Source organism: Myotis daubentonii, chromosome 11 (assembly GCF_963259705.1).
Source record: "Myotis daubentonii chromosome 11, mMyoDau2.1, whole genome shotgun sequence".
In the NCBI taxonomy this organism is placed as follows: Eukaryota; Metazoa; Chordata; class Mammalia; order Chiroptera; family Vespertilionidae; genus Myotis; species Myotis daubentonii.
This window is the reverse complement of record NC_081850.1, coordinates 40,555,451-40,568,784: the sequence shown is the minus strand read 5'-3', so window position 1 is coordinate 40,568,784 and position 13,334 is coordinate 40,555,451. Positions and strand designations below refer to the sequence as shown.

At 40.1% G+C, this 13,334-nt stretch overlaps 1 protein-coding gene across 1 annotated transcript in view; it reads right to left on the bottom strand.

Annotated features, from left to right (window-relative positions):
• TMC1 (transmembrane channel like 1) overlaps positions 1 to 5,530 on the bottom strand; it is a 121,840-nt gene extending 116,310 nt beyond the window's left edge. Inside the window, exon 1 of the mRNA XM_059656909.1 lies at positions 5,379 to 5,530. Coding sequence (XP_059512892.1) covers positions 5,379 to 5,394 — 16 coding nt within the window. The 5' untranslated portion in view covers positions 5,395 to 5,530. The remainder of the gene's footprint in view (positions 1 to 5,378) is intronic.
• Between the last annotated feature and the right edge of the window lie 7,804 nt (positions 5,531 to 13,334).

Here is a 13,334-nt window from a genome sequence, read left to right as displayed (position 1 = left end):
CAACTACACATAATTTACATTCCAGTATAAAAATCACATAATAATATTTTCTATGAAGATACCTGATGAAAGCAAGCTAAAATGAAAAGTGGAAGACAGAGAGCTTTAGACTACCAGATCCTAGATCATGATGGTATGTGTTATTATAATATGGGAAGCCCCAGGAGAGTACAAATTGAGCTACTTCATAATTTTTAATGGAACTTGCAAGCATCTCCTGGAGGGTCCAGGAGATGTTTTTCAGGAAGAACCTCGCCATGAAGATATTAAAAACTAGAATATATTTATTTTCTAAGTATCCAGTGGAAGTTTAGTATTACCAATATCCTATATAATAAAAGCCTAATATGCAAATTGTTCGACCGGGACTTTGACCACCAGGGGGCGGCACGGAACATGGTGTGTGTCGGTGACACGGTGCTGGCAGCAGGTGGCAGTGGAGGCGCTGCCAGCCCCAATGGGCCCCGACAAGAGCAGGACCACGGCGGGATGGTGGAGCAGGTGAGGGGTGGCGCCAGGCCATGGCAGGGTACCAGATGGGGTTGCGGAGCTGTGAGGCTGAGGGCACAAGCTGGGGCCCGATCCCCACAGGCCACCCCGAGGGAGCCCACCCATGCACAAATTCATGCACTGGGCCTCTAGTGTATCTATAAGAAAACTTTTTTATTATAGATACACTAGAGAAACTCTAGAATTCTAAAACTACTGGTATATTTGGAGAGGTGGAGCAAAAGCACAAAAGCAGGAAAACTTTTCTTGCTTGAATCAAAAACATATTTTCAAAGACAGAGTAAGGGGGTGGGAGAAGATGCCATGTATTGGTAATTGCCTCTCAAAAGCCAGATGTTTAAGAACTGGAAAATTGACTGGAATGAAATTCAGTAAGTTCAATGAAAAGGAAATATATTTGAAATAGAGAATTCCATTTCACAAAATCACCATATGTAAAGGCTTGGGCTAGTTGCAAGCTTAATTTGCATATGATATTGGCCATGGGGTGAAAAAAAGCAAAACAGAAAAAGAAAAAAAACTCAACTACTATTGTTGGGAAGGCTGTTTAATTATTTATTACCCAGGAAATGTTATGTTACATAAATGGGGAACCGATTTTGAGTTTTGAGTTTTGACTTTAAGCAAAAAACTAGCATTAATATCAAGGGGGCAGAAAGACCTCTTCAAACTAGACAGGAAGGTTGTAGACAACCCTCCCCTCAAGGGGAAAGAACAAACATGAGGCTTAAGAGACCATTAGATCTCAGGAGTAGAAAAATACTTGTGTAGCATCATGAAGTCATTCTCAGAGTTAGAAAGCCAAGATTGTATACTCTCTGTCATAGGTAATTAAGGCCCTGTAATCACAAATAGACATGCCAGCTAAGATTAGACCAGGAACAGAATGGAACACACAGATAGTGGATGAGCCATACCGCCCCATAAGAAATTCCTTAGCTGTCTTGCTTTAAGGTTCTAACTAGTTCTCTTTAGAGGAAGAACTGGATTTTTATATCAAAATATATTATATGCCCTACTAACTATAATTATAGTTCACTTCAATAAGTGATCCTTTGTGGAAAGGATAAACAAATGCTACCTTTAATCAGGCTCCATCAGATTTCACTTTCCCAGCCCTAGATAACATTTTAGGCAGATCCTGTAGCTTTCTGGTCATTTACAGTTAAAAGAACCACATCATCTTGATAATTCATTTTCTGGTATTAAAGTATTAAAATATCCAGTCCAATATAAATTAAGACTTCAATCTTATATCCTATTCAACGCATCTCCTATTTACTCTGCCAAGAACCTAGTCATGGAGACTGAGGTAGGGGAGGGAATGGAGTCATCTCTTCAACCATTTCTCCTAACTTATGCCTTCTCTACTCAGTGTGTGGTTTCCAGTTCTTGCATGGAATGGAATAGTAAAAGAGTATTGGAAGGGCAAAAAGTTAAGCATTTTTGCTCACACTGGGTGACCACCGTGCCTTGTTGTGGTTCACCTCATGGCTATTGCATGGGGAAATTTTGTGCATTCTTCAGAACCATCTCTTTTGCACTGAGGACACTCTCACACTTTGGGTTTTTGACTTGGTTAATGCATCCCACTGAGGGCCTTTTGCTAAATTTCCTCAGGCACTGCCCCAATAGTCCACCCCACAGGCAGCTTCTGTAGCTGTACAATCCTCACCTCCACAAACAACCTTCTTAGGTGAAGAATTACCAAAATCACTCAATCCCTGTTACTTTCCATTGTATCTACTTGGCTCAGGAGGAATGTATGGATAAGTTATGAAAATGTAAGCTTTTTTCAATGATTCAATCATATTTCAAATCAACACATATTCCTCTTTTCAGGTAATTCATATTATATACACTTAGCAAAAACATTTTCTATAACAGAGAGTAAAGGTTGACTGGAAAGGGAGAAAGGGAGAAGAGAATTAGTATTTTGGGAGGATTTTGTACATATAAGTAAGTTAGCCTAAAAGAGATGAAATTATTAGTTATAGTGAATACCATCACTTTATTATCCCAATTAATATGCTTTTATGGGAACTTTTCTACCAGCTTCTCTATATTTTCTGTGAACTATGCCTTGATTTAAAAAATACAAGTTTATTCATCCACATGGCTGAGAAATGAAAGCTTTAGCCACTCTTAGCTTCTGCCTAACCTGTCATGACTACTATAAAAGAGAGAAAATCTCAGGGAGCCAGGAAGAATGAAGCAGATTTATAGAAGTAAGAAACAAAGACAATTTTCTGCGTTTGCTATAGTGCTTTAGTCTCCAGTTCTAGCTGAGCTTGAGATTCAACTTCATTCTTGCTTTTGGGTTGTATGAGTGTATTTCACCTCTAGCTGTGTTTTAGCTTAGGCTAGCTAAGCTGGAATATGTTATATTTTACCAAATTGCCCTTAACATACTCATTCAAGATCTAATGCCTGCAAGAAATGAAGAAAGGATTCAAACCTGGATCTGCATGATTCCAACATTTGTTCCACTTTCCACACTGCCAAGAGATAATGACATGGTGTGATGATAAGAGCAATAACAGGTTTGGGATACAAAAACAGAAGTATAGCAGTCAGAAAGTTGTAATCATCCAAACATACTCATAGCTGTTCAGATTTATATCCACTAAATGTTTCAGCTCTGCATCTAAGGAATGATCTGGATAAATTGAAGAATGTTCACTAGAGAGCCATAGAAAAAGATTAACTAGTTGGAAATGAAAAAAAGTACATAGTGTATATTGCCTCTATAATTCAATTCACACTTCATATCCTGCACTCAACCATCCTTCTCATTATGGTCTTATACTACTTTTTAACATTTTCTATGTATTTGTCTCATTTCCCCAATAGGTTATGAGCTTCTTCAAGTTAAGGAGTGTCTGTAATAGTTTGTCGTATTTAATAATCAATAAGTATTGTGTTAAATGCATCAAAGGTACATAGCTTATTCAAACCCAGGGATATAAAAGTATAATTTAACAACAGTAATGGTAAATATGAATCTCTACATTGATGGAAACTGACTTTTCCCCATACAACAACCAGAAAAGGAAGAAGAATTCTCACATACTTATGAAATATATTTGAATTCATCTTAAAATAAATTTCTAAATTGAAGCAATTGTTATAGAATGTGTCACAGGAGGAAAAAAAATGTAGAGATTCGGCTTCTTCATTGGGATGTTTTTTATTGTCTAGGACAATTTTGGTCTGAATCCTTTTAATGTTGTCTCACTTAATAAAGAGTTAGGGACTTCATGACCCTCCTTCAAGTCCCTCCAAGATCTATGAAGATATCAGACAAGAATAGTATTTTATCTTTCTTTTCCCATTATAATATTCCATATGGATAGACTCAATATTTATGAATATTGGCATGAAGAACCCAGATAATAAAAATCTATATCACTGCCTAAAAGCCAGGTCTGTGAGAACTACTCCAAAGTATTAAAACATGTTTGTAGATATCCTCATGTACCTGCTTACATTACCTAAAAGTCATGATGAATTAAGGGAATCAGATAATTAAGCCCAAGCATACCATAAACACAGTATTGGAATTTAGCTTCTAGCCATAGTGAAGTAACTAGGAATACATTAACTCTCTTACTTTAAGCAACTAGAAAGTCAGATAAAATACACGTAATATCTCTTTTCAGACATTGTGCAATAGACAGCCCATAGCAATTCTGAGAATACCTTAAAAGCAGCCAGAGCAAAGCAACACAAAGATTTATGATACTTTTCATCAGAAACTATAAAAAGAGAAACCTCTAAAGCACTTAAAGGAATATATATATATATATATTTCCATCAAAAAATGTCTTTCAAAATTAAGGTAAAGACTCTCCCAGACATACAAAATTTGAAAAAATTCATTGCCAGCAAACCTATACTACTAGAAATATTAAAGAAAGTTATTTAGGCAGAAGGAAAATGATACCAGATAGAAATTTGGATCTAAAATATGGAAGAAAAAACACTGGAAAAGATAATATATTGGTAAATTAAAAAGGCTTTGTTTCTTTATTTTAAAATTATTTTTAAAGATATATGAACATTTAAAGCAAAAATAATAATGATAAATTGTAGATTTTAAAATATATAAGGAATTAAAATATGTAAAAGCAATAACACAAAGTACAGGAGGGAGAAATAAAATTATACTATTGTAACATTCTTAAAATATATGTAAAGTAGTGTATCATTACTTGAAGGTTGAGTTCGATAAGTTAAAGGTGTATACTGTAAACCCACTAAAATGGAATAACAACAAAAAATATATCCTAATATACCAATAGTGGAGACAGGATGGAATTTAAAAATACTTAATCAAAAGAAGGTAAGAAAAAAGAATAAAGAGCAAACAATAGGTTTTTATGTCTCTTTTCCTCACTTGCTCTGCCTTAATCCTCTTTCCTCTCCTTTTCAACTTTACTGAATTCAGACTGTATTTAATCCACGAACTAAAGCAGAACAGGTCTCCTTCACCAAGCTGTCCCACACACCAATCTCAGGGTAGGTCACTGTTTTGGACTGAACCCCGAATTTGAGTTGCTGCACTGGAATCTCAGTGTATTTTGCTTTCCCCCATTGTCTTCCTATATGAAAGAAAGGTAAGTCTGAGCATTACCAGTTGGTGAAACCATATGTCCATTAAAGGAAAGAAGCTGAAGAAATATTAAACCCTTCCCAATTTCTTAAGAAACTACACACACACACACACACACACACACACACACACACACACACACACGTCAAAAGGGAAAAGCCCCAAAGAAGGAACAAAAATTGTAAAAGTCTTTTCAGTGTCCAATCTCTAAGAAAGGTAGAATATTCTACAACCAGGTCTTTATTTGAAATACCTTTCTTGGGCGGCATCCTGGGGGTGTCCTGTCAGAACGCCTCAGCCACCGGCTGACCTGGAGAAGGATGACAGGTTGAAGAGACAAATGTTTCAGGTTTGGTCCAGCACATCCACACACGCCTGCCTGTCGCTGAAAGCGCTCCCTGGTGCCATTTCACAGTCTGAAACATAAGAAGGTACTAATTTCCTCGCCATTAAATTTTCATGAATGTTTAGTTTGCCATTTAGGGATGGAGTATGCAGGTCAAAAGGGCTGTATTTGGAACTTATGTTTGAAATAAAACTAAACTGATCCTATTCAAAGCAAATCTGGCTTCATCCCACCCTGTATATGTTTGCCTGCCTCGTTTTAAATGCCTTCATTCCAGGGTTTTTATCCTAATTACATACACTGAGGGCAGTGTAAGTGAGTGCACTCTTAGAAAGGTGAGAAATGCTGACCGCTAAGTATACCAGGTAAATTAAATGAGTAAATAAAGAAAAGACTCCGACACCTGGAGTTTGGGCTTAAGCCATAAAGCTCCAGGGCAATCTCCAATGTGGGGAAATCTGGAGACAATGTATTCATTTTCTCAACTTCTTCGAAAATAGAACTTGCTATAAGAGGAAATTGTTATTTCCTAGGCCAAATCTTAAGACTTCTTTTTATATCAAAACCTCTCATAGAAAGGTAGTCATCTTTTCTTATAATGATAAACAAAATAGATTTTCATCATTAAAAGAAAAAAAGGGGCAGGAAGGGCTGAAATTTAATGTTGCAAAACAGGCGGTCTTTTTGAGAGTGAGGACACCGGCATTCTCTGGTTACTTTGGTGATAGCCACTGACCTTGGCAAGAAGGAGCAGTGTTCTGAAATGGATCCTGGTGGCACATTTACACCAGAGCAGCTTTTGGCTTCACAAATGGATTTGTGCACAGATCTGACCCTTCTAGAATATAAAGGTTAGTTACATAGATTTTAGCCGAACTAGTTTGTAGCATCCTCGGAATTATGACTCAAAACTAACACTCTGTAAGTCTGATGCTCACGGAGTTTTTTTCTATTTGGACACTAGATTAACTGTAATGGTAAAATAGGATATTACTGATATCAGTACTCATATTTACAGATGCCCAGAGTGGTTCTTTAACTTGGGAATTTTTAAAGAGATTAAGAAGTTTTATTGCAAATCATTGGGGCTATAATCTAGAGTGAGAAAAATATGTAATTTTATTTATATTAACTTACATATAAAATAATTAAATACTCATGACAAAAAACATAATAAACATATGGGTAAATTAACAAATGATGTTCTGGAAGCCTTGTATCCAGAAAATTATAATAGCAATACTAAATAAAATATTAAAGACAGAAGCCATAAAAGAAAGGATAAATTCAACTACATTCTTTTTTTAGATATTTATTAAATTGATTGGGGTGACATTGGTCAACATGAATATATAGGTTTCAGGTGTGGATTTCTATATTACAATACCTGTATATTATACCATAATTCAACTACATTAAAATAAGAAATTTCTATTTATCCAAAGAGTTTCAAAGAAATTTTTCAAAGCAGAAGAGATTTACAGCACTTCATAAAAGTATAAGAATAAAGAATTTCTACCTACCAACAAGGAGAAGAGCACCCCAAAAGTAAAAAAGGGCAAATATTTGAATATATAAAATCATTTATAACCCAAGAAAACAATGGACAAAAATAGGATCAGTAATTTCACAGACAATGGAAACACAGAGCCAGTAGACATGTAAAGAAAGACCAAATCTCATCTAGAGAAGCTCAAATCAAGAACACTAGCAGTATGTTTATGTTGGTTCAAAACCATGGGAATTCCCTGGAGAAATCTGAAACTGGCGCTGTACAGGGAGGTCAATGAGAGAGGGAAAAAAGAAGCAGGCCACTCCAGATTGGCAGGTGGCTGTGTTAACAAGCAAGGGAACTTACAAGGCTTTGTCTTGGGCAGCCACAATAGGAGTAGATCTCTGCCCCTGCCCACCAAAATTTTTAAAGTTTATGTAAAGACCTTAACAGGTTCAGTCATGTATATCGTCCAGATGGTCTCAACAACCTCCTTACTGTTGTCAAGGCTGTCCTTGAGACAGCTTCTGATATGGGGAAGGCAAGTGGAACGTACATTCCAAGAACAGGGGAGGGGATGAGGAGCCTTTGATTGCTCAGGTCCTGCTCAAGGGTCATGTCCTCTTGATGACCTCCTCCAAGACTCCTCATGACTGGCTCTTACAATCTTACATGCACCCACGCTGCCCCTTTCCACAATGTGCCCTGCGCAAGGGGTTTCACCAGCATGGAAGTGGTTCATTGGCGGCTATCCGGCTGCACTAGAGGCAGAAACCATAGCAACAATGTAGGCGCATGCAAGAGAAAACACAGATTAAGAGAATGATTCCCAAGTAAGTAACAATTTTTCCACCAAAGCCCCATAATCCATACCACTGATTTATTAAATTCCTTAGGCTGGGCGTTGAATCACTCAGGGTGTTCACTTGTAGCTACATGTACTTTAATAAAGATGATACATTAGCTGAGTCATCAGGTATAAACACACAATGTTCTGCTTAGATAATGGCACAGGTGCCACCTTGTGAGCCAGTAATAACCTCCAAGGTCATCCTATTTTGGAGGACAGCTTTTCTCATTGGAGACATTTCAGTGTTCAGCAAGGACAGGCTTACTAGCTATCATTTACGTCTTGTTGGGTGAATGTACCAAGGGCTTATTTGTGTGCTATAGGGTCCTCCAGGTCAATGGATGGTGGCAGATGATCAATCATACCAGTGGAAAACAGAACGGACCAGTGGAAAACAGAACGGACCAGTGGAAAACAGAATGGACCAGTGGAAAACAGAAGGTGCCCCTCTAGCCTTGAGAAGAGGGAGGTAGGCAACTTTTGTTATTATGGGGCAGGTTCCCTCCTACACCTGGGGAAAACCCAGGGTGCAGCAACTCAATAACCTAAATGAAAGCCATGGCCAAAGATTTGTGCCACACAAATATTAGGTCCCATTTGGCGCTACCCAATAAATACCTTGGCAGTCCAGCCCGTCTGCCAGTACCAAACTGGTCTCTATCCTGTAATGTGACAGACTGACTGCACAGTTCCATGATATCCGTCCTATATCCCTGGTACAATTGGCTTGGTTCTGTTTACAGTGGTTTTTGTTCCCAACATAGGAGTGCCTGGGTGCTGGTGGACAGGGTGCTGCTCTGCTGCAAACAGGCATCCACTTAGTCAAAGTGGGAGCCTGAGCCCTGGCAGAGGTGAGTTGATGGAAACATTCTCAGTCCACCCTGTGGTAGGAAGGGAAGTTCTTACCAGGATATGCTGCTCCTTCGTGAGAGGTTCTACCTGGAGGAGTGCTGTGCACACTGGTAGGAGCTGTAGCTCTAGGGGGTTATATCGGGTTTCTGTTCCTTCCAGGATTGGGACCAAAGTCCTAAGGGACTCTCTTCTGTGATTTCTGCCAGAGAGTGTAACCCTTATCTTCCAGAATCACAGACACATTCCACTCAAATGGTAGCCCTGCCTGGAAGAGGCTTGGAGCTTAAACCTGCTTCACTACTATTTTTGCCTTCTCAAAGGTGGCTGTTGTCCTGATCCCCAGACCCACACATGTCCTTTCCTTTCTAGGTGGTATAAAGATGGAGGTGCTGTGCCCAGTGGGGAATAAAAGTCCTCCCCAGACACCTAATCCCTACAAAAACTTGCGCCCCTTTCACATTCTTAGGGGTTGGATGAGTTGAGCTTGCACCTTGTCATTAACCATTTCTGCGGTGTCCTGCAGCAGGGGCAAGTCTCCACACGTCAACATTACATCATCCATGTAATGGGTACATTCTGCTGACATGGGGAAGGAGAACAGGGACAGATCTCCAGACATTGCAGGGTTGTGCAGCTGGCCTTGGGGAAGCACTTGAAAACTCCATGTGGCCCTGCCCAGGTGAGGGCATATGGACCTTGTGACTCAGCGGCTGGGGTATGCGGGGGAAAAGCATGTGCTAAGCCCCGTACACGGTACACTGCTAGTACTGTGACCAGGGTATCCAAGATGGTGGCAGTGATGGGCATACTGCATAGATATTTAATTCTCGATAGTCTATGGCCGTGGTCGGCAAACTGTGGCTCGCGAGCCACATGCGGCTCTTTGGCCCCTTGAGTGTGGCTCTTCCACAAAATACCACGTGCGGGTGTACAAGTACAGTGCGATTAAAACTTCGTGGCCCATGTGCAGAAGTCGGTATTTTGTGGAAGAGCCACATTCAAGGGGCCAAAGAGCCGCATGTGGCTGGCGAGCCACAGTTTGCCGACCACTGGTCTATGGTCATCTATCATGAGCCACATGGCTTTTCTACCAGCCATGCCAGGCTATTGAAAGCATCATGGGAAGGGTATAGAATGCCTATTTGGTGAAGTTCTTGGATAGTTTCTCCTATTTCCTTGTGCCCCCAAGCAATTTATATTGTTTTGAGAATTACCACTATTTGCTGAGGTTCCAGCTGGCATTTCGCCTCAGCACTGGTTTGGTCACTCTAACTTAAAGGCAGAATTCACTGATAGAGTTTTGCAGAGTTTGACCTTGATGGATGTCAATGCCCAATATGTTCATATTCATTAATATTCCTTTTAGACTTCCCCACTAGCCTATGGGTTCCATGAGGGCAGGAACACCTCAACTTTGATCTCTAGATTCCACATCATTTATCATTGTGCCTGGAAGAAAGCTCAGCAAATAGTTCTTTAAATATGGACAGTATAGTACAACTCCGTGCTATTCCCAGTAGTTGTCATGACTTTGAAAAGCAGATTGTTTGGAAAAAATATAAGTTTCAGAGTCAGACAAACCTGGTTCAAATTTCTAGCTCTATTACTAACCAGCTCAGTGTCCTTGGAATAATTACCTAATATCTTTAAAACACCATTGGGACAAATGGTGATCATAAAACATACCTTATAGGATGATTTTAACTTAAATGATGTAGTGAATATAAGTAAAGAATCTGGTATATAGTAGTAGCTCAATAAATAGTAGATATTTTTCTAGTTATTCCTGAATATTCCATTCTGTGTCCATGTCTATTCCATGTATATCTACATTATAATACATACTAGAGGCCTTGTGCACAAAAATTTGTGCACTGGCCGGGAGGTGGGGGAGGGTGTCCCTCAGCCCCACTTGTGCCCTCTCACAGTCTGGGACCCCTCGGGAGATAACAACCTGCTGGCTTAGGCCCGCTCCCAGGTGGCAGAGGGCAGGCCCAATCCCTAGGTGCCTGCCCTGCAGCCCCTGGTCGGGCTCAGAGCAGGGCCAATTGGGGAGTTGGGGCGCCGCCCTGTCATGCACAGAGCAGGGTGGATAGGGAGGTTTAGCTGTGAGACCTCAGCTGCTGAAAGCAGGTTTCTGGCTTTGTTTACTTTCTGTATTTGAAACTTTGTTGCGACTCCAGTTCTGAGATCCCGGCTGACTGAAAGCAGGTTTCTGGGGTTTTGTTTAGCTTCTATATTTGTAACAATGTTTCTTAGAGAGCAGCTTAGAGCCCAGCAGCAGCAGGCGGGGAACCTTGACTTCCTCTGTCACTGGAGCAAGCCTGCCTCCTGTTCGTGTCAGTTGCCTGGCTGCTGGCCGCCATCTTGGTTGGCAGTTAATTTGCATATCACCCTGATTAGCCAATGGGAAGGGTCGCGAAGTTATGGCTAATTACCATGTTTCTCTTTTATTAGCTAGGATTAGCAAATTCAAATGATTTGTTTCCTGTGTTTGTATTTTCCTTTGAATCATCAAGGCCAAGAGACAAGATCAATTGTACTGTCCATATTCTTGCTGCCTAGGTGAGATGTTCATTTTAAGTAAATCTTAGAAAAGAATCTATTTTAATCATAGTTAAAAAAAAAACAACAACAAAAAAAAACAAGGCTTATATTTTCCAAAGGCAAGAGAAATAGGCTCTCTGTAAAATAACATACAACTAATCATCTACTGCTTAATTTTTTGGTTGTTTGCCCCACTGTACTATGGCTGGAGATATTTAGGGACCTGAAATTACTATAAATAAGTCCTCCTATTCCTGATGGCAGATAAAAAGCACTTTTGGAAGATGCTCTACTTTTCATGTCTAAAAATATATCCACTTGGGCCACACTAAAAAGCCTGTGACATCTTCCCAGTTGAAAATCCTATTTGAATCGGTGGTACCTTCAGCACGGACGCGAGCACCCCGAGCACACCTATGACGTGACCGCTCACACAGCTGCAGCCCTCTGAGGCTCGGCTTCTCCGCCTTATCATCACAGGGCCATCACTCCCACGTGCCTTCCCTCTGCCTTCCTTGAGGCCAAAAGGCAGTTGCATTCATCTGCCAACCAGATGAACCCAGACAAGAAGTCACCAAGACTACCCGAATGAGGATGACTCAAGTATTCGTGCAGAATAAATCTGGCAAGATCTTTTTCCCCCTACCCTTACCCCAAGCCCCACCTTAAACTGTTTTTAAGTCCCTTCTGATGACAACTTAGACCATCTTCCCCAGGACTTTTGTGTTCTCAGGCCTCACTCCATGAATTCTACTTAATTCAATGTAGAAGGTGAAGCCCGAAGTACAGTGCTGAGCACAAAAACGTTCTCAATACGGAAGTATTTTGTTTCTTCCTTTCCCAAGCCCCTCTGAACACTCACTGGATCATGCCCCACACCCCACAGTTCCTTCCACAGAGGGTCAAAGTTGTTCCCCAGGCACGACTTCGCAGATACTGAGAAATGCCCAAGAATTTTCCATTTTAGACGTTTCTGGCATCTAAAAACATGAAGAAATGCCTCAAAAAAGATTTTCAAAAATAAGAGTACATTTTAAACTTTTACATCTAACAAAAGAATGTTTCTAAGTACAATACATTCTGTGGTGATATTTATTTACAAGGACTCCATAGGATTTGTAAAAAGATGCTGCAGCCAGTGTAGCTGCGGAATGCAACAGGAGTTTAAAGTATATGCTGCACATTACCTTGCAGATCAGTTAGTTGTATTTTGTCGGTGTATAAACCCTCATTTGGAAGTGACATTTGAAATATAAAGTTCAAGTCCTTTGAAATGTAAATACTTCATAGGAAGGCCTCACTCCCGTGCTCATCTTGGTGTCTGTCTCCATGCATCTATGAAGAAGCAAATAATGAAGGAGGTGGGGTAAGATTTCCCCCTGAAGCCCTGGCCGGTGTGGCTCAGTTGGTTGGGTGTCATCCTGTGCACCATGCACCAAAAGGTTGCCAGTTTGATACCTGGTCAGGGCACATGCCCAAGTTGTGGGCTCAATCCCCAGTAAGGGGAATGCAAGAGGCAGCCTATCCATGTTTCTTTCTCACACTGATGTTTCTCTCTTCTTCTCTCTTCCTCTCTAAAATTCAATAAAAATGCATTTTTAAAAAATTTTCCCTTGCAAAGAGGTGGGAAAGAGAGGCTTGGAGAAGCCTTTAAAGGCTGTTACAGCAAGATCTACTTACAGGTAGAACTAAGAAGAATTCCTCTCCACAAACCCCTGGCAACTCATTCATTGTGCCAAAGAGGCCTTGACCCCCACTTGTACAAGCAGAGTCCCACACCAGCCTCCCAGGAGGGTGAACTGGAATGGGAGCCTTGACAAGCAGGCCAATGAATTAGCAGGCTGTGTCTAGGGTAATTTTCCCCAGACTTCTCTGGCAAAAGTAAGATATTCCCCCTGCAGAGATGACTCAAGAGTTTATAATGTTTAAACTGAGATTGTTTTTCTGAAGTAATTACAAGGCACCAGTGAACACTGAGCACTGGGTACTATTTTAAATAGTAAAGTATTTTAATTGCAAGAGAAACAATAAGAGATTTAAAGTAACTACAATAATACACACACAGTAATATATTTATAACTGGAAACTGCAGGTTAAAGTATAATGGTAAATCAATATCAGG